Consider the following 18,620-nt stretch of genomic DNA (forward strand, 5'->3'; position numbering starts at 1 on the left):
TGTTTGCTGTTTGAACATTGTGGTTTTGACAATGTAAAATTTACCAAAGGGAGTTTACTGATTAATGGGTAAATAAAATCCCTTCTTCACTAACTTTTCTTCAAAGCAAGTAAACAAAAACATGTCCAAAAATGCTTAGCTTTTGCTTTTTAGCACTCCCTGCCATATTTTTGCATGTATTTTATATGCAGATACTAATTCTGCCTAGGTTATGTTTAATTTGTGAAGGACCTTGTGAAAGAAAACACATGTGGTTGTGACTTTTTACAATGCTGAAATGTGAAAACTATGCCATCACTTGTGCACACTTTTATCTTCTGCCTCTACTATACTTAGAGCTGTGCTAGTTGATTACAGTCTTTTTTTTCTGCATTACATTGTTCTGCCTGAACAAACACTTTGCTTATCTCAGTTCTAGGCCTGGCTGATATTTTTCCTTTTCAGGGCTGGCTACAGCATCCTATGAATGGCATTGCACAGAATGGTTTTGTCTCTTGCTAGCAGGAAGAACGACTCCTTTTGTTCACTGAGCACACTACTGACCTAGGGATTTTTTGTTTCTTTTGAGGGTTAATACATAAACCTTTGGAGTTTCCAAATGCTATTTTCCATAGGGAAGTGAAAAGAGTGAAGAAGTGAAAAGTTGGGATGAAGTAATTTGCTTTGCTGGCACAAGCTTTTGTGCAGCTTTAGGGTGAAGCAGAGGGTTGAACTGATCTTGGGTAAAACTACACAGTTTTTGGCTGAGCCAGTGTAGCACTGGTAATTCCCTGACCCAGTTCTTTTCTCTTACACAAATCCATGTAATTTCTGTGATCTTCAGGAATAAAATACCCAATGATTTGAGAGTAGTTACTTGAAGCTTACTGTTTACAGTTTGGCAAATGCTTCCGTTGATGATTTAGCTGTTTGCTGTTGTAGAATTTATGTGGTTATATCTTGGAGAACATGGTGCAAAATGGTATTTTTAATAGTGGCTGCTGAAAACTGTAATTCAATCTGAAATAAGGAAGCACTTTTGTCTTATACTTCTGTTGGTGTTTCATTTCTGTAAAACTTTTGTTTGCTACAGAGTAGCTGCAGTGTAAATCAATAAGTGCTATTTAAAGCCATGGAATTGACCGTTGGCAATCATGTGAAATGAGGAATTATTGGGTGCTGTGGCACAGTCTGGGTGTGCTGCACTGTGTTTAATGGAGCAGTGTCTGCATGTTTGAACCTGGAATTTCACCACTTCCCTGCTCATTTCTGAGGCCTACAAGAAAATAAACTGTGTGACATCTGAGATGGCTGATGAACCCTGCCTGTCTTTCCAACAGGAAGGAGCGTCCCGTATCCCTGGGCATCTTCCCCTTACCTGCAGGAGATGCTCTCCTCACACCCGAGGCTCAGAGGGATGCGGCGGAAACGCCCGCGGCGGAGCACTGGAAATTCCACGAGCTGAGCCAGCCACGGTCCCACACCAGCCTCAAGGTGAGCACAGCCTGGCTGCCTCGTGTGGCAGGAGAAACTCCCATAACAGATCCTTGGGAGAAGGAAAAAAAAAAAAAAAAAAAAGAAAACAAAACCAAATTGAAAGAGAGGAGGGAAAGCTCTAAAACATCTCTGTATAAGCCAAGTGCATTGCTTACTCCAGTGAGCTTGAGGGAACTTTCTTACTGCAAGAAACAAAGTTTTGGGGGCATTTTCCAAATGAGTGATAATACAGGTTAGTTCTCTTATTCTCAGCAGTGGGTCTTTTCTTTCTGACTAAGGACCCTTTCCAAATGTTCCAACTTGTTTTTCCACACTAGATATGTATCTAGGTAGTGGGAACAGTCTAATTAGCTTTATTAATGCTGCTTTAGAAGGAAAGCTTAGGTTACTCCATGGGCAGTGCTCTTCATGCAGCCTCTGCCTACTACCAGGTGTATAGTGTAGGTAGACCACAGAGCTGAGAATTACCTAACTTTCCTGAATTAGCCTGTGATCATGATTTCCCTTACTTGTAGCTTGGCTATAATTCCTGAAATTGTTCCATGTTCCAACAGTGAGAGGGTGGAATAGAACAATCTGCAGGAGTGCAGGAATGGGGGAGTGGTGTTGGAGTGTGATGAGTCTGGCAGTCTAGGATGCACTCGCAGCACAGCAGGAGGAGGATCTGCAAGGTGAAGAACTCCAGAATGTGTAAATCCTCCCAGTATATACTTCTTGATGAGGTTTTTTTTGAAGACTATGGATGTGCTGTTATTTCTGGAAAGGTATACAGCTGAGAGGAGTTTCCTCTTAAGCAAACTTAATACCTGCCTAGTAGTGAAATATTAACTGATCAGAACTACAAAAACTCTTTGGAGGTAATAGGAATCCATTTATTTATCCTGGAGGTCATAAGGAGATAATGGAAAGAGTAAGTAGTGGTTAATTATAGGCATATCAAAGTGACAATGTGAGTTTGCTTCTAAAAATTTGTCACTTAAAAATGGTGCTAGTCAGGAGGTTGGATCTTGAATTCATCCAATTCCCTTTGTATTATGCTAATTAACATCAGTAAATTGGCAGATTTTAGAAAAGCTGATTGACGTATAACTTATGTACAGTAAATACAAGTTATGATGAAGAGTAGGTGGAGATGAGGTGGAAAGGGAAGCTTCTGATTCCATCCTTTCCCCTCAGAAAATTGGCTAATCCATATTGTGAAAATAGGCTTCTTGGTATAATTCTTCCAAAAATAATGCAGTGCTAAAATGAGAATTCACAAAATAGCATGAACTGTAGTTATTCAAATCTACAAGTTATTCAGAATAAGTTCCTTGAGTCCAAAGCAACATCTCTACTTTGTAGCTGTGAGTGTAAAGTACTTCTTAAGTTAACTTGTTGAATAACATGATATATTGAAGTCAAAACCAGCATATGAAACTTTTTTCTCTAATACTTTTCTTCTAAATACTTTTAACATCCAGTACAAGGCACAAACAAGATTCTGTTGCTTTCTAGCATCTATTTTCCATTCATGCCTGCACATTTCATTAATGGTCAGTGTTTCCTCCAAAAGTGTCACAAAGAGGAGGTGGCAGAGATGAAAAATCTGGGTATTCTGTAGCTTGTGCAGTAGTGACATTGCTGGATATCATTTGAAGATGACACAATTATATACCACTCATTCTTTTCTACTTGTTTCTGCACAGCATTGCAGCAGATGAGTTACTCCTTCAGATTTATTTATTGAATTTTTAAACTGTTTTTTCTTTTTTTTTGGGAAAAATCTTTTGGCAGCATGACCAAAGAAATATATTTTGCTAAGTCAACACAGCACTGACTTTCAAATGTTTAAGCTTTGAGATATTCCCATTAATTGAGTGTCACTTAGTGAAATTGCTTTTCATTTTCTTTAGTTCTGGAACAAACATTGGTAATAGTTTAATCTGTGTAGTTTCCAAGAGTAAGGTAGAACAATACCGTAGATAATAAAGTCAGAAATATAAAATAGATGGGGTGATTTGAAATTCCCTTAGGGAAAGGACCATTCTATTCACTGGTTCTTGTTGTGCTATCAAGCTATTTTTCCTTGAGCTTTGTGTGTGAAAGTCAGTGATCAGTTTGTGCTGCATCAGTTAGTGGATGCTCTTGGAATACAAAGATGTAGAAATGTTTGAACAGAGCCAACAGCTCTGCTGAGGTTTTATTCCTCGTTTGTGTGAGCTCTGGATGCCCTTGGTAAGGGGCACCACTTCCTCCCTTCTGTATGTGCTCACTCAAGTATGAACCATTAGCCAGTGCCTCAACTTCACCCCTTTAAAAGGCAATTGGGTAAATTGCAGAGAGGTTTTTTCTTTTCTTTTATTCCTCTAGAGGTGTCTGTATTTCTGAATAGTTTTGACAGAAAATTAAATATTAATAATTGGCTATTCTGCAATTTACTGCAAAACAATGAGAACTGTCAGTAATTGATAGGCAATTAGTGCTGGATTTTTGTTTCTAGGGCTTGCAGATTCAATGTGGGGATGTTACTATAGGATGCAAGCTTTACATTTATGCTGATATACATAAATGTGTGTTTTACTCCCTGTCCCTACACAAATAAAAATCTTACTGTAGTAAGTTCCAAAAGGAGAAATCTGTAAGTTACAATTCATAGTAATCTTATGCTAAGTACAAATGAGAGAGTGTGTATCTACATGCAGGTGTCTTCTGTGGTTTTTTTTTTTAAATAACCTTAAAATTCAGTTTCATTTCCTCCACAAAAAGGCATGCTGGCAATACAGTGAATTTGTGCTTTGCAAAATCTAAACCTGGTTCGTTCCTGACAAGTTCCAGGTTTCCTGAGATAAGTCACATTCTCTTTAAATGTCACAGACTTGTCCAGGAGCTTTGCTTTCACCTCTGATTCCCAAACAAACCCTGCAGGAACTTTTTATCAAAAGTTACTGTCCTGCCTTCATTTTGCACACAGCAGCTTCAAGTTTCATCTTTATTTTCTCCATCAAGATTCCTCTAATGGTGTGTGCTAGAAACTATTGGCCCAAACAGGCAGACTTGTTTTCCTCTCTGCAGTGAGCTGTTGTTCACTGTCATGTGCTGCTTAAGTCATAGATCAGACATCTGGTGTGGGTCTGGGCATGAATGAGGGGTAAAATGTGAATGAAGAAGATGAGAGGAAGGCCAAAAAAGGGCTGTTGGTATATTCAGGTAGTGGCCTCTGGTTGTGTCACAGGCAGTCCACTCTGCCCTCCCACCCAGTACCTAATGCAGCTCTGTCTGAGTAATGGTCCTAATCTGGAGTCCAGCAGCTGGATTAATTCCATAATTAATGCCATACTTGTGGGTCTTGACACAGTGTCACTGTAAATTGTTGCCAGGAGGCAGCGTCTGAGGAGGAGCTGTTTACTGATGTTCCATGGTTGATCTGAAATCTAACTGGACAAGTAATGACTGTAGTTCCATGTCTCATTCCCAGGGTCAGCCAGCACTCACAGTTCATGCTGGAAAGCACATAAAACCTGCAGTTTTTGCAAATATGCCTGGAAATGTTCAAGGCCAGGTTGGACTGGGCTTGGAGCAACCTGGCCTAGTGGAAAGCGTCCCTGCCCACAGCAGGGGGTTGGAACAAAATGATCTTTAAGGTTCCTCCCAACCCAAACCATTCTGTGATTATGATTCTAGGAATTACTACACTTTAATATCAGTTAAATCCATGTTTGCATCAGTGCTTCGGTGTCTGCTTTTTAAGGTACCATGTACATTCTGAACCATTACTTTTATAACAGCTTTGGGAAGATTAAGCAGATCATTGTGCAGCTAGAAGGACTCTTAGAATGAGAAGGCTGCTTGTTGTCTGGAAGACTTCACAGAAAAGCACCCTGAAGTTGTAACTAAAATTATCAGCTAAGATCAAACATTACTATTAAAAATAAAGGCATTTTAATGTAGCTATAACTGCCTTAACAAGAGTGAAACATCCATAGGCTAAAGATGACTGTACTGGCTTAAAATATTCTTTTTATTCCTCTTTCTTTGCATTTGCATAATTTTCAGTAAAATACAGTGATTTTGGTGTCTATTCCTTAGTTTATATGCCCAACACTTCTAATAACACTTTGTGTTCATTTTTTACTGGTAATTGTGCAATTCTAGGATGAGCTCTCTGATGTTAGCCAAGCAGGCTCCAAATGTACTACTCCAGCATCCACAGCTGCTTCAGATGTTCCTGTGCTGCCTGCTGAAACACCTCAAAAGGATAATGTTGAAGGGCTTGCCAAGGACACAGAGATGTCAAATGAGAAGCTGGATTTAAGCAAGAATATTGAAGTACAGGTAGCTCAAGAGACAAGAAATGTGTGCACAGGTGAGCTGCTTTAACTTCTTAATGTAGGGTTACTATGGACCTCATATTGGGTCACTTATTAATTGTCTTTTGTTATGCCACAACTGGGAATGGGGTTTTTTACTCAATATTTTAAGGAGTACAGAATATTGGTCAGAGATAAGTCTGTTGTTTATTGGTAACTCTAGTCCTTTTTTCTCCAGAATTAGAATTATTTATGACATTTCATTGACAGTAGAAAAGGCACAAAGAGTCATGAAGTGTTGGACGTCTTGGTTTCAGTTGCAGAAATAGTAGGAAGTAACATAAGATGACTTGTATTAAATTCAGGAGAGACCTAGAAATTCCAGTGTCTGCACTAGAGTATCAAAATCTGTGGGTCTTTTCATTTAATTACCCTGATAAGTCTTTGAACAGAAGTATCCTAAGTTGGTAATTGCTTAAGAACTACTACATGTAGTTAATATGTCATGATGATTTTGTTTATGGACATGTACCACTTGCTTTGCCCTAGGGGGAAATGAAAATGAAGAAAAATCTGAAGTTCAGGCAATCATTGAGTCAACTCCAGAGTTGGATATGGACAAAGATCTCAGTGGATATAAGGGTTCCAGGTAAGTTGTGTGTTGTGATTTGAGGAAGAAGACAAATTTTAGAAGGTTATTTAAAGATGCTGTGTACAGGAATTTTCCTTTGTCCTGTCTTTGTTTCATTCTCGGGATGAGATGGATAAAATTACCCTGTATGATGAATCTTAAGGGTGTAAGAGCTTTGTGAGAAAGGAGCTCCTTCTCTGAGCACAGGAATATTTTGACCTTTTACTATTCAGTTCTCTTGCATTCTTGCTATATTAAATGACTTCCAGTTTAGCTGAGCTGTCTGTTCTTCAGGCATTTGGGCTGACTAAGTCCTGACACAACTGAATTTCTATAGGCCAAAACTTGATATGCTTTAATTTATTAAAATACTGTCCAGCTCAATATCAGCAACTGCTTTAAGTTTGGGATCTTGGTGGCAAAGCAGTATTTGAAAATAGAATCTAGAACTTGTAAGCCAGCTGAAAGCTTGTGGGGTTTGTTTGGGAGAACAAATGAACTACTGGTAAAAAATATAGAGAAAACTTTTCTTCATTGTGGGAATGTTTTCTCCCTGCTTTTTCATGTCTTGTTTAATTCTCTGCCCAGCACTCCCACCAAAGGCATCGAGAACAAAGCGTTTGACCGTAACACAGAGTCACTCTTTGAAGAGCTGTCATCTGCTGGTTCTGGCCTAATTGGAGATGTGGATGAAGGTGCAGATTTACTGGGTAAGAAAGGTTATTTAAAGATGCTGTATACAGCAACTTTCCTTTTTAGGAAGTGCTTAATTATTCTTGCTGGATTTAGTGTTAGGCTTCATTTGCATTAAAATTGTTTGAGTAGCATCCTAAGGTAGTCATTGGAATGCAAAATCAGAAGTGTTTGTTCTTTCTCTCTGTATAACGATGTCTTAATCTTCTGGGGCACTTCCTACACTATTCTCTATTTCATTTCTCCCTGTATGTTCTCTTACATAAGGATTTTTATCTCAAGGGAGGATTCTTGTCTTGAACTAGTTTTAGATAGTTTTATTCAGGTCGTGCCTGATCTGTAGTGGCCTGGCTTTATCACCTCTTTAGGGATTTTAACTTAAAAGAGAATTGCAGCAAATGAAATGGTGGTAATTTGAGAATCAAACTGTTAATTGATAGGGGAGGGGAAACCCACATTTCTCCTTCCCCTAAGCAGCTTTCTGTTACTTCTATGCTGACTGAAAAAGTGTGAGTTTTGAGTTTGAGTTGACCAAGATCAAAAAGGTCATCAGAAGAATAATCTTTCTATAAACAATATAGCAAGATATTTTTGGCTATATAATTGTTCAGGCCTCATTTTGAAATAATGAAAGCTGATAGTATGGAATGTGTGAAATGCCACTCTCAGGTGCTTTAGAAATGGATTGTGTGCAGTCAGTCAACAGCTTGTTTGCTTCTGTCCTCTGACCCAGCAAAAATACAGATTGTTAGGACTCTTAAAACTCCTGTGTGCAATCTGGATTTCTGGTTGTTCATAGTTCCCCCAGAAACTTACTTTACATCAAGCAGGTGACATTTCTGCAGGTATTACTCTCTAGGAGTAATGGGCCTATCTCCAGTCTGAGATGGTTTTTCTTTTTTTGTCACTTTGAGCAGTGAGGCTCTCCACATCCTTACTGCAACATACTTCATCCAAAACTCTTGGATGTCACTTCATTGTTACAGGGACAACTAATCACACATTCTGCATGCAAAACTACAGATACTGGAGAAGTACTAACATGGAGCAACATCCATCCCTTAGCTGTGATAAATTGATTAAAGAAATCAAATTATTGTCAGGATGTCCTGATTCTAATGCTTTCTTTTCCATGGGCAAAAAATAATATACTTTTTAGTATAATTTATTAAAATTTTTTTTCAGTGAGTTTATTACCATTTTCTGTAAATCTATTGCTGGAAACACCAGTGTGTGCAGACTAAGCCTAGGGTTATTACCTGCGTTTGTGATGCAGAATGTGTTGTTCTGAAAGTTTTATTTTAGAATTGTCATTTCACTTTGAGGACAACCATAGTACAAAACCTGAAAAGCCACACCTGCATCCAGGATAGTCTGTGTGTTTCAAGCATTTGGATTTGTACTAAGTGAACATTAAACTTCAGTATGGAGTTGTGTAAATATAGTTAATTGGGATTCTCTAATCTGTTTTCTCTTGGGCTGCATACCCAGGGGAATATTCTGGTGTGTATGCTTCTTTTTTCAAAAAATCTTTGAAATCTGTTGCTTCTCCAGTTAGGCATTCTTGGCTGCTGCTCTCATGAAATACATTCTCTGCATTTTTTTTCCCTGCTTGGTAACTTTTTTTTTGCCGTTGCACTCTGGCTTTCTAGTTTTTGTTCTTGCATTATAAAAGATCCTGAAACCTGTTGGATGTGATCCTATGTACTTTTATCTGTGAATACTGAAAATGTTTAAAAAGCAATAGCAACTTGAATAAAATCTCTTGATGGCAGTAGTATAGGGGATTTCTCCAGATATTGATAAACTAACCATGGCTGATCTAAGTTACTTCATTTACTTTTAATCCAAAACCCAGAGAGGGAAATGTCAAAAGCGGGAACTTTGACTTGCATGTCTATTTATAGATACCTTTTTTCTTTGTTACCCAAATATCTTTTAAGTCTTCTGCTGCCAAAGTTGCTTAGAAGATTGTGATCCTAAAGTATTTTAAAAGGCCTCCACCATTAAGATACCTTTTTCATTCATTATGTTAATCTTGAATTAACATAATTTCTACTGTTATCTGTGTGGTAATTATTTTGCTGTGCCAGATGCAAAATAATTATTCTCTCCTGAAATTATCTTTTTTTAAATTCTGGAAATTATATTAGGTATGCAAAAAATAGGGCGAGAAATTAATTTACAGAAATTGGTAACATTAGTTACATGAAAAGTTATGTTCACTTTTTTCCATAATAGCATATTAATTGGAAACTTCTGAATGGCTTAGCATTTTTTCCAAGGACTGTGCTTCTAAATTGTTTCACAGAGAGACTTTTATTAAGTTAGTGATTTTTATAAGAGGTTTAACCAATGGAAATGGTTGTGACAAACTTAAATTCTTCAACATCTGTCTTCTGTGTAAATCCTGCTTCTAATCACATCACATCCCATCCCACTTCAGATTTTTGGTGGTGGCTTTGTTTTAATTCACTCTTACTTTCCTAAGTCTAAACCTTTTATCGCTCCTCGCTCATACTACACCTCACATGAAATGTTTCTTGTTCTTGTTTTTGCTCTACATGGAATGCATGGGCTTTAAAGACCCTAATTTCTTTGGTAAGGTATCATTTGCTCTGGGGAAATCTGCAGGGCTTTCACAATCTGAGTTTTATTCAGCATGTTTTGTGTCTATAACTGATATGCTTTGGTATCTAACATGGTGTAAAAGACAGTTGAGCATTTTAAACTTAACTTTTTGTGGTCTAATACTTCTGCAGCATATGCTGTGTTTGGTTTCTGTCTTAGTACAGTAGCATCTTCTAAATATACAGAGTAGCAACACTGGCCTGTGCTTAGCCAGGGATGTCTTTGGGCCTTAATTGAAGTCAGATTGGGAGAAGGTGGAGGGGAAAGCTAATTGTAGAAGGTAGGTTGGACCTGAAACTTCAGATAGCTCACAGTTCTTCTGACAAGTTTGTCATACTTTAAATTCAGTTGACTTTAGACAATGGCAAAACCTAAGTTTTGTAAAAACATCAGTTGTATTTGCTAATTTCATGTGTTTGTTTCCTTTGGAAAGGAATGGGGCGTGAGGTTGAAAACCTTATTTTGGAAAACACTCAGCTACTGGAGACAAAGTGAGTGAGAATGTTTATGTAAAAAATACTGACTTTGTTATTTCATTATATCATCAATATCCTGATACAGAATTGAAACTGTACAAATGTGCTTTGAGTTCTAAGAGTAGTGGGGGTGTGAGTATTTTGAATTTGTAGGTATATTTGGCTGAGTTGGTCTTCTTCTAGAAATTAAGGACCTAAGAAGCAAAATCTGTTTTGATCCTTGTAAGGCTCCAAGAAATGGAGTGCTATGTCCTGATGAGATCAACTCCCTCTCAGAAACACAGCTGTAAGTGCAGAGGCAAATCCGCTGGAGCACTGTTGAGGAAGTTATTCTAAGCAAACTGATTTACTAGTACTTTTTTCTAATAGAGAGAATGTGAATGTCTTTAAATGTAGGAGATTTGGTGAAGAGATTATTTGACCTCTAAGAAAGCTGTATCTTTTTACAGCATCTCAGTAAGAAATGTGTAGGTCTTCAAAAATAAAACCAGGCTGAAACTGAACTGTGAGACCATGGTCATCCTTGTAACCATGTGTTTTCAATGTTTGTGTAGAAATGCACTGAATGTAGTGAAGAATGATTTAATAGCAAAGGTGGATGAATTGACCTGTGAGAAGGATGTACTACAAGGTGAATTAGAGGCTGTAAAACAAGCGAAACAAAAGCTTGAAGAGAAAAATAAAGAACTGGAAGAAGAGCTGAGAAAGTAAGTTTAATCCTGTGGTTGTAAAAAAGAAAAAGAAGAAAAAACCCTACTGTGGTATTTAATGCAGCTGGTTTTTATGTTGTATTTAGGGCTCGGGCAGAAGCAGAGGAAGCAAGACAGAAGGCTAAAGAGGATGATGATGTAGGTGTATATGTGTGTGTGGTTTTGTGTGTGTAATTCAATGGGACATTAGAAGTCCACGTGTTTAGTGAGTGCCACTAAAATTTACTGCCTAATAAGTAGTGGTAAAGTTCCTCCCTGTATGGGAAAGACAGAAGATCTAAAGAGCACAAGGGAAATTAAGCTGACAGTGATTAGTTTGCTTTCTTTCCTCTCTGACCACTATTATCACACTCCTTTTTTGAAGAGCTGTTTTCATTCAAATTATGTTGCATACAAAAGCTGGGAGGAGAGGAAGGTAGAACTCCAATTTCCAAAGCCCCAAATTATTTGAAATCTGGAATTGTGCCCTAGCCTGGCCGTTACCAGGAGGCTGAGGGTGGCTCTGCAGGGCCCTGTGGTGCTCCTTTGTCCCTGCCATGGTTGTTTCCCTGTGTGCCCAGAGCGACGTCCCCACGGCGCAGCGGAAACGCTTCACACGTGTGGAGATGGCCCGAGTGCTGATGGAGAGGAACCAGTACAAGGAGAGGCTGATGGAGCTGCAGGAGGCTGTCCGATGGACTGAGATGATCAGGTGAAAAGGCTCTTTTAGAATCTTGCACAGAGCTTCTTGTGATTTTTAGCTGCAGAGTGATCAGGTCAGCAGGTTCATTGCCTTCTGCTTGTTTTCCTCATTTCCATGAGGAGCTTTGTTTTTAAATTATGGGCAGATAATCTGTCAGAATTGTTCTTGGTGAGACCTCAGTGAAGATGTGTTACTTTGTATGATGTGAAATACACGCATTTTTTCAAGGGATGCTTATTTTGGAACAGTTACAAAAGTTGATAATTGTAAATAATATTAATCTGTTGGGCAGTAAAAATTACTCTGTGTACACATACCTTGTGATGTCAAAATAGGGATAGTGTAGTCTTCAGACTGAGCATAATTCCTTTGGAAGAACTTGGGTTGTTCAGGATAAAACAGTTTAAAGCTGTGCAAAGTGTGTTAAATATAAGCAATAAAGGTGGTGATCTGGTCTCATTTGCATCCTGAATATTCAGTTGTTTGGAAGGTATGGTTTAAAAATGTAAGTCTCCTGCCTCAGACCTCAGCCCAGCTCATCCTTGTCCCTGACCACAGGTACCAGAGGCTGTGGTGCTGCCTGCTGGCCATGGACAGCCGTGACATGTAATTGTTCCCATTGTCCTCATGCCTGTGAGCCTTTGGGAGGAAAAATGCACATTCCCACAGCCATGGCTTGTTTTTCTGTAGCTATTGTCTGCTGTAGAAATTCTCTCCTATCCCTTATCTGTGGCTATGGGAACACTCACTTTATCAATTATTTACTGATGTGTTGAAGATTAATAGGCTTTAAAACAAAAAGCAATGGTTAAAATATTAAATAAGGGGCAGAATAATTTAAAATGGCTTGCTGCTTTCTTTGAGCTGTTTTCATTACAAAATTATGCAGACTTGTCTCTACTGTCTGAAAAAGACTTGCCAGTTGTTTGGGATGCAAAGAAATGTGGATGAAGTTTATTATTCCCTCTAGTGGGAATTTCAGTATTGTGCTCTGATCAGTAAAGAAGTAGCATGTGAAAAAACAGGCTTTGTTATTTTCAAGATTTAATCCTTTTTTTAAAAATAAGAGTTACACACTGTTCCATTCCTTTTCCTTTTTAAATTATTGCTTACCCAGTAAACTTGGAATTCATTTCTTGTAGAGCATCAAGAGAAAATCCAGCCATGCAAGAGAAGAAGAGATCAAGCATTTGGCAGTTGTAAGTATAGAAACACAAATCACTGGCAGAAGTAAATAAAGACCCTAAGCAATTAGCTGGCACATTTGTGTATGTTAGCTAATTATTTTTTGGCAGATGAAGTTGTCTTAACCTTTCTCCTCTTGTTGCCCAGCATGCCAACTCGGTAAGACTGGTCTGGAAGACTAAATGTATTGTAAGCTGCAGCATGTAGTGAGTGGCTGTGCACTTTATGAAGTTAAATGCCAAAGTGCTGGAATTTTTTTTCTAGCTGAATATGCACCAGGATTCTTGTTTTGAACATTTTTTCTGGATTCATTTTTATGATGAAAAGTAGGAACCTGAATAGCACGCGTGGATTGCATTTATTTCAACTTCCTTTCCCTCTGTGAAGTACAGCTTACTGATTGTTACATTGTCCTTGCTGACTTCAAGCTCTTTAAATCTAAACCAGTGTTTTTCACAACAAGATATTTGTCAAATAATCCTTTGGATGTTGTGATTTGCTGATAATTGTTCTACCTTTTTGCCTAGAAAATAGTGGGGTTTTTAAAATGCTCTCTGCATGAACTAATGTCCTTCATGGAACTGTCTTCCAGGTGTGATGTTCACATCCTAATTTTGTTGGGTCCCTGTGGATGTTAATTTGAGATGAAGTTCCCATTGAATTTGATAAACAAATAGGATAATAATCCTTTAAGAATTTTTCTTACTGACATGACTTTTTGTGCTTTGAGAGTGTTACTGAGTGTGTGGTGGCTGCTACTATGTTGGGCTCCAGTTTCTTATTTTAACTGTCTTGAGCAGGCTGGCATATGCTGTGTTTTGCCTGCATAATCAAATTTGGATATATCTGACAAATCTTGACTCTTGTCTTTTTCTCTTCTAGTTTTAGCAGGCTCTTCAGTTCATCCAGCAATACAGCAAAGAAACCAGAACCTCCTGTCAATGTTAAATATAATGCTCCAACCTCGCACATTACTCCGTCAGTCAAGAAAAGAAGCAGCACCTTATCTCAATTACCCAGTGACAAATCTAAAGCCTTTGAATTCCTCAGTGAAGAGTAAGACATTTTGGTTTTATACCACTAGATATGCTCTATGAAGTGTTTACTCTTTTAGTCCTCTGAGATTATTAGCATGCTGCTAAGTGAAGTATAATGTTCTCCTGAAGTGTATGTTGATTCATAAGGACTCAAGATAGTGCAGAGTGAAATGTGCAGCAGTGGGTGAATACTCTGAGCACCTGGCTGAAATATTCTGCTTGCTAAATACCATTGTCTTTCAAAAAAAGTGCATTTAGGCATAGGAGGCAGCACTTGGTACACTTTTATATGCAAATGCTGTAGCTGGGCAGCAACTGTACAGGTACTTAAGGTACACGTAAGAGTCAGGCTAACAAGTATCTGAAATTATTTTTTTTTTCTCCTGTGCTTTGTTTTGGCAATATATCCTTTTGATTTACAACTTTTTGACCTCTGAGTAGAAGTACACAACCCAAGTTAATTTCCATTGAGGATGCTGGCAATAGACTTTCTGGTTTTGCCTGGTTTTCATCAGTCCCTTAAAAATAGCCAACAGGAAACCTGATGTTTTGATAGGTGAAAAAAACTAGGGATACCCTTGGTAACCCAGTGCTTCCACAGAAGTCTTGATTATTGAGTTTAACAGCAATTCCCATTGCACAAGAGATTCTAAAGAGCATAAATAAGAGGTTCCTCAATCCTGATTCTTGCCCAGAACTGAAGCCAGTTTAGCCTCGCGCCGGGAGCAGAAGAGGGAGCAGTACCGCCAGGTGAAGGCTCATGTCCAGAAGGAGGATGGCAGAGTGCAGGCTTTTGGCTGGAGTCTACCTCAGAAGTACAAACAGGTATGATGTTTTCAGATGTAATGGTAACAGCTTCATGTTTTGTCACATTTGAGTAGGGTATGATTTCACAGCTTGTGTTTGAGTGATTCCAGCTTTTTTTTGTTGAACTTTGCGGTAAAGAATCTTTCTAAGAGAAACAACAATTAAAAACTCTTAACTGTGTTTAATAAAGTCTGAGAAACTGATTCCAAAGATTGTAAACCTCTTTTAAAGGGAAAGCTTTTCCATTTTGTTTGTTTGTTTGTTTTTTACCTAGGTGGCAAATGGTGGACAGGGTGAAAATAAGATGAAGAACTTGCCTGTACCTGTTTACCTGAGACCTTTGGATGAGAAGGATACTTCTATGAAGGTAGGATATTTCCAGTGATGATAGAGAGACTTGGGCAAACTGTAGCTCGAATATTTTTATTTTGGACTCAATTACATTCTTTTTCAAATTAAGGTGTTTCTTTTTAAAACATAGTAAAGAAGAATTTGTGTCTCAGTAAAATGTACATTACTTTAATTGCAATTAATAATTTAAAATGGACTAGGGATGTATAATAATGTTGATATCACTTAGTGTATTTAACAATGCTTGTGTCTCTCTTTTTAGTTTGAGATTCAAGGGAAACATTTCTTTTTCTCCCAAGCTGTGGTGTGCTGTAGGGGTGAACCTGTCAGGAGGGAAGACACGAGATGGAGGGTCTGTGGTTGGTGCCAGTGTGTTCTATAATGATGTGACTGGTGTGGATGCAGATGGCAATAAGCAGCAGACAGGATCCCAGAGTAGCTTAGATAAACTAGACCAGGAGCTCAAGGTAAGGTCACTGCAAGGCACATTTAATAAATTACGTAGTTATATGTCTTTACTGTGTAACTGTAGAGTAATAAAGTATTTTCTAATCAGGTTCATTGGTAACAAATAGATTTTTCTTGGGTAGTCATTAGCTCAGGATATTTGGGTTATTGAATCCGACTACAAAAATTCTTTGATTCTTCCCTTGCTGGCGAATCTCAGGAGCAAATCAATTTTACATCAAAATGACATACTGCTTATACCAGTGCTGCCTCCTTTAAAAACCATTTGTGACAGAACTGTTTATGTTCTAACTGCCATAAATGGAATTCATATTAAGGGCATAAAAACAAAGGCTTAATTCTGAAGTGCTCTGGGGATATCACATTGACCTGTGGTGATACTGAGTATGGCAGTTGGCATGACAATAATGTTCTTATTTTATACTGCTCTAACTGTATAATTATGCAGTACAATTATAATATTTTCTATATTTTTAAGAGAAGTATGAAATACGAGGGAGCTTTATACTTCAGATACATAGAGATCAAGTAACTACATGTAATTTTACAGTGGCATTGAAGATATCTAACTTCCCATATATTTATGTATATTTCTGTAGGTGAAAATGTAAGACCATAAAAGATCAAAGGTAGTAATTCTATTCTTATCCCCCTTTCTGTTGTTCGTTTCTGCCTTTATGCTCCTTCAGGATCAGCAGAAGGAACTGAAACATCAGGAAGAATTATCCAGTCTAGTTTGGATCTGTACTAGCACACATTCTGCTACAAAAGTTATCATTATTGATGCAAATCAACCAGGAAATATTCTGGACAGTTTCATTGTTTGTAATTCTCATGTGCTTTGTATTGCCAGTGTGCCAGGTAAACACTTGGGCTGGTTCAGCTCCTGCTTTTTTAACTGTTTCTTATTCAGCTTTTCTTATGCAATGAAAACCCACACATTTGTTACTTAGTGTGATAAAATGTTACTGTAACACAGCAATAAGAAAGTGTTTAGTTGTACAGAAAACTATTGCATTTCTACCCTACTGTTCCGCTCTTGGCTGGCTCTTGACCTAAATTAACCAAAACTCTGAGAGATGTCAGCAGCCAAGGGGAACTATTTTGTTTGATGTACTATAAACTGTGCAATAATGTCAATATTTCATGGAATTGTGAACATCACAAAAAAGAACAGTATGTTGGCTGCTTTTTTGACCTCTTCAGCTTCTTGAAGATAAGCAGCAAGTCTTGGAGCTTCCTGCAGAGGGAATCCTTGTTGCATTTGAGTGTATTTTAAGTCTTGAAAGTATAAGAGGGTTGAACATGAGAAAAACAGTTTTTCTTCCAGAACAAAGGACCTATTGCACCTAAATTCTTCATAAAGATGTAGATAGGTGTCCTTGCATATGTGCACTGTTATGTAATCTAATTTTAGAGGAAGATATAATTAAAATAGCAGTAAGCTATTTGGAAAACTGCAGATTGAAATACAGTGAATGACATTTTAGTGCAGCATATGTTGATCTTGCTTTTGTTTTGTGAGCTTTGTGACAGCATCTTCCATGTTTGCTGATAATGTTAAAATAACCTTGTAGATAGGGGTTGTCTGCATGTTTAATCTCAGTTGCTGGAGAGCTCACTCAGTTTGAAGCTTAATTATTAGATGGAGAAGTGATTCAGTTTCATCCCCATGAAAAACACCCAGTGACAGGACCTAAGGAAATGGCCTGAAGTTGTGTCAGGGGAGGTTTAGGCTGGATATCAGGAAAAGATTCTTCCCCAGAGGGTGGTGGGGCACTGAAAAGGCTCCCCAGGCCAGTGGTCATGGCAGCAAGGCTGCCAGAGCTCCAGGAGCATTTGGACAATGCTCTGAGACAAAGGGTGGGATTGTTGGGTGTCTGTGCAGGGCCAGGAGTTGGACTGGATCCTTGTGGGTCCCTTCCAGCTCAGGATATTCTGTGATTCAGAGTTTAATCTCTTTCAGGGGCAAGGGAAACAGACTACCCTGCAGGAGAAGAAGGGTCCCAGGAAGCAGATTCCAGCCAAGTGGACAAATCCTCCCTGTGTGGCAGCATGACCAGCAACAGCTCTGCTGAGACCGACAGCCTGCTGGGGGGCATCACTGTGGTGGGCTGCACTGCTGAGGGCCTCACGGGGGCTCCGGGCACCCATGACACCAATGGGGCCTCACCTGTGGCAGAGAAACAGTCAGGTATGTGATAAACATTGCAGGTGTGTCAGGGCTGCCCAAACACCTTGAGGTGCAGCTGGAAATGAGTGGTGCAGCTACTGGGGTTAACAGCGTGTAAGCCGCGATGACATGAGCTCTCTGTAAGTCTGTAGATTGTAGCTGAAAACTTGGTGGAGGTGACATGAAATGGGAATTGGCAGCTGCTTCTTGCAGGTACTTTTGAGGGAATTCTTGTGCCTGCTCTAGAGAGAGATTTTAATGTAATATTTGAAATGCAGATCTTGCCAAAGAGTGACTAAAATAAATGCCTTGGATTTTGTAAAGTCTTAATAGAGATTTAAGTGAAACTCTCTATAAAATAATCATTTTTACTATTTTCTGTCATGTGCCCTGCAGAACTGTGGGGTTCTATGATTGTCAGTGGATATTTGGTGGTTGGCCTTGTTCACTGCTGTCCTAGTTAATAATTTAATGGCCAATCTGAGCCATCAGTCACTGGGTTGATACTTAAAGTGCATTTGACATTTGTTTATACAGTGCAACCTGCTAAAATTTGGGCATTTCTGATGTGACTTTTTTTGATTCTGATGTGGAAATTGTAATTGTCTGGCTATAACAGCTATTCACTTCAGTTTTAAATATCAAGTTCTGGCTGTTTTAAACAATAGCAAATTCTATCGCAGTTGTTCAAAGTTTTTCAAATTTGTTTGTTTTATAGATATTGCAACTGAAAATAATTCAGTAGATGAAAACATTCCAACAGCAGAGGAGGCAACAGAAGCAACAGAAGTCAATGCAGGGACAGGAGAAGACACAGCTGATATTGCACAAACTGGAGTCTACACAGAGCATGTCTTTACAGATCCCTTGGGAGTGCAACATACAACAGAGGCATCTCCAGTGTATCAGCCTAAGTACATAGCCTCAGTCTTCATCCTCTTACAATGTGTTTAAAAAGAGAAAATGTTTGTAGGAACACAGCATGGAGACAAAATGACTACTTTTTTATTC

At 38.5% G+C, this 18,620-nt stretch overlaps 1 protein-coding gene across 11 annotated transcripts in view; it reads left to right on the forward strand.

The window, feature by feature from the left end:
- Positions 1–18,620, forward strand: part of SPAG9 (sperm associated antigen 9) — a 61,829-nt gene that overhangs the window by 29,069 nt on the left and 14,140 nt on the right. For 6 of the 11 annotated variants that reach the window (XM_048323385.1, XM_048323388.1, XM_048323389.1 and 3 more), the window contains 16 exons: positions 1,320–1,473; positions 5,611–5,821; positions 6,315–6,414; positions 6,985–7,106; positions 10,154–10,211; positions 10,751–10,903; positions 10,993–11,044; positions 11,467–11,597; positions 12,731–12,787; positions 13,656–13,829; positions 14,506–14,635; positions 14,892–14,984; positions 15,268–15,435; positions 16,126–16,297; positions 17,403–17,630; positions 18,328–18,523. In XM_048323385.1, coding sequence (XP_048179342.1) covers positions 1,320–1,473; positions 5,611–5,821; positions 6,315–6,414; positions 6,985–7,106; positions 10,154–10,211; positions 10,751–10,903; positions 10,993–11,044; positions 11,467–11,597; positions 12,731–12,787; positions 13,656–13,829; positions 14,506–14,635; positions 14,892–14,984; positions 15,268–15,435; positions 16,126–16,297; positions 17,403–17,630; positions 18,328–18,523 — 2,199 coding nt within the window. Of the gene's footprint in view, positions 1–1,319; positions 1,474–5,610; positions 5,822–6,314; positions 6,415–6,984; positions 7,107–8,580; positions 8,593–10,153; positions 10,212–10,750; positions 10,904–10,992; positions 11,045–11,466; positions 11,598–12,730; positions 12,788–13,655; positions 13,830–14,505; positions 14,636–14,891; positions 14,985–15,267; positions 15,436–16,125; positions 16,298–17,402; positions 17,631–18,327; positions 18,524–18,620 lie in introns of all 11 variants that reach the window. The other 5 variants (XM_048323383.1, XM_048323387.1, XM_048323386.1 and 2 more) reach the window with 1 other exon arrangement.

This window comes from Corvus hawaiiensis, chromosome 19 (genome assembly GCF_020740725.1).
Source record: "Corvus hawaiiensis isolate bCorHaw1 chromosome 19, bCorHaw1.pri.cur, whole genome shotgun sequence".
Lineage (NCBI taxonomy): Eukaryota > Metazoa > Chordata > Aves > Passeriformes > Corvidae > Corvus > Corvus hawaiiensis.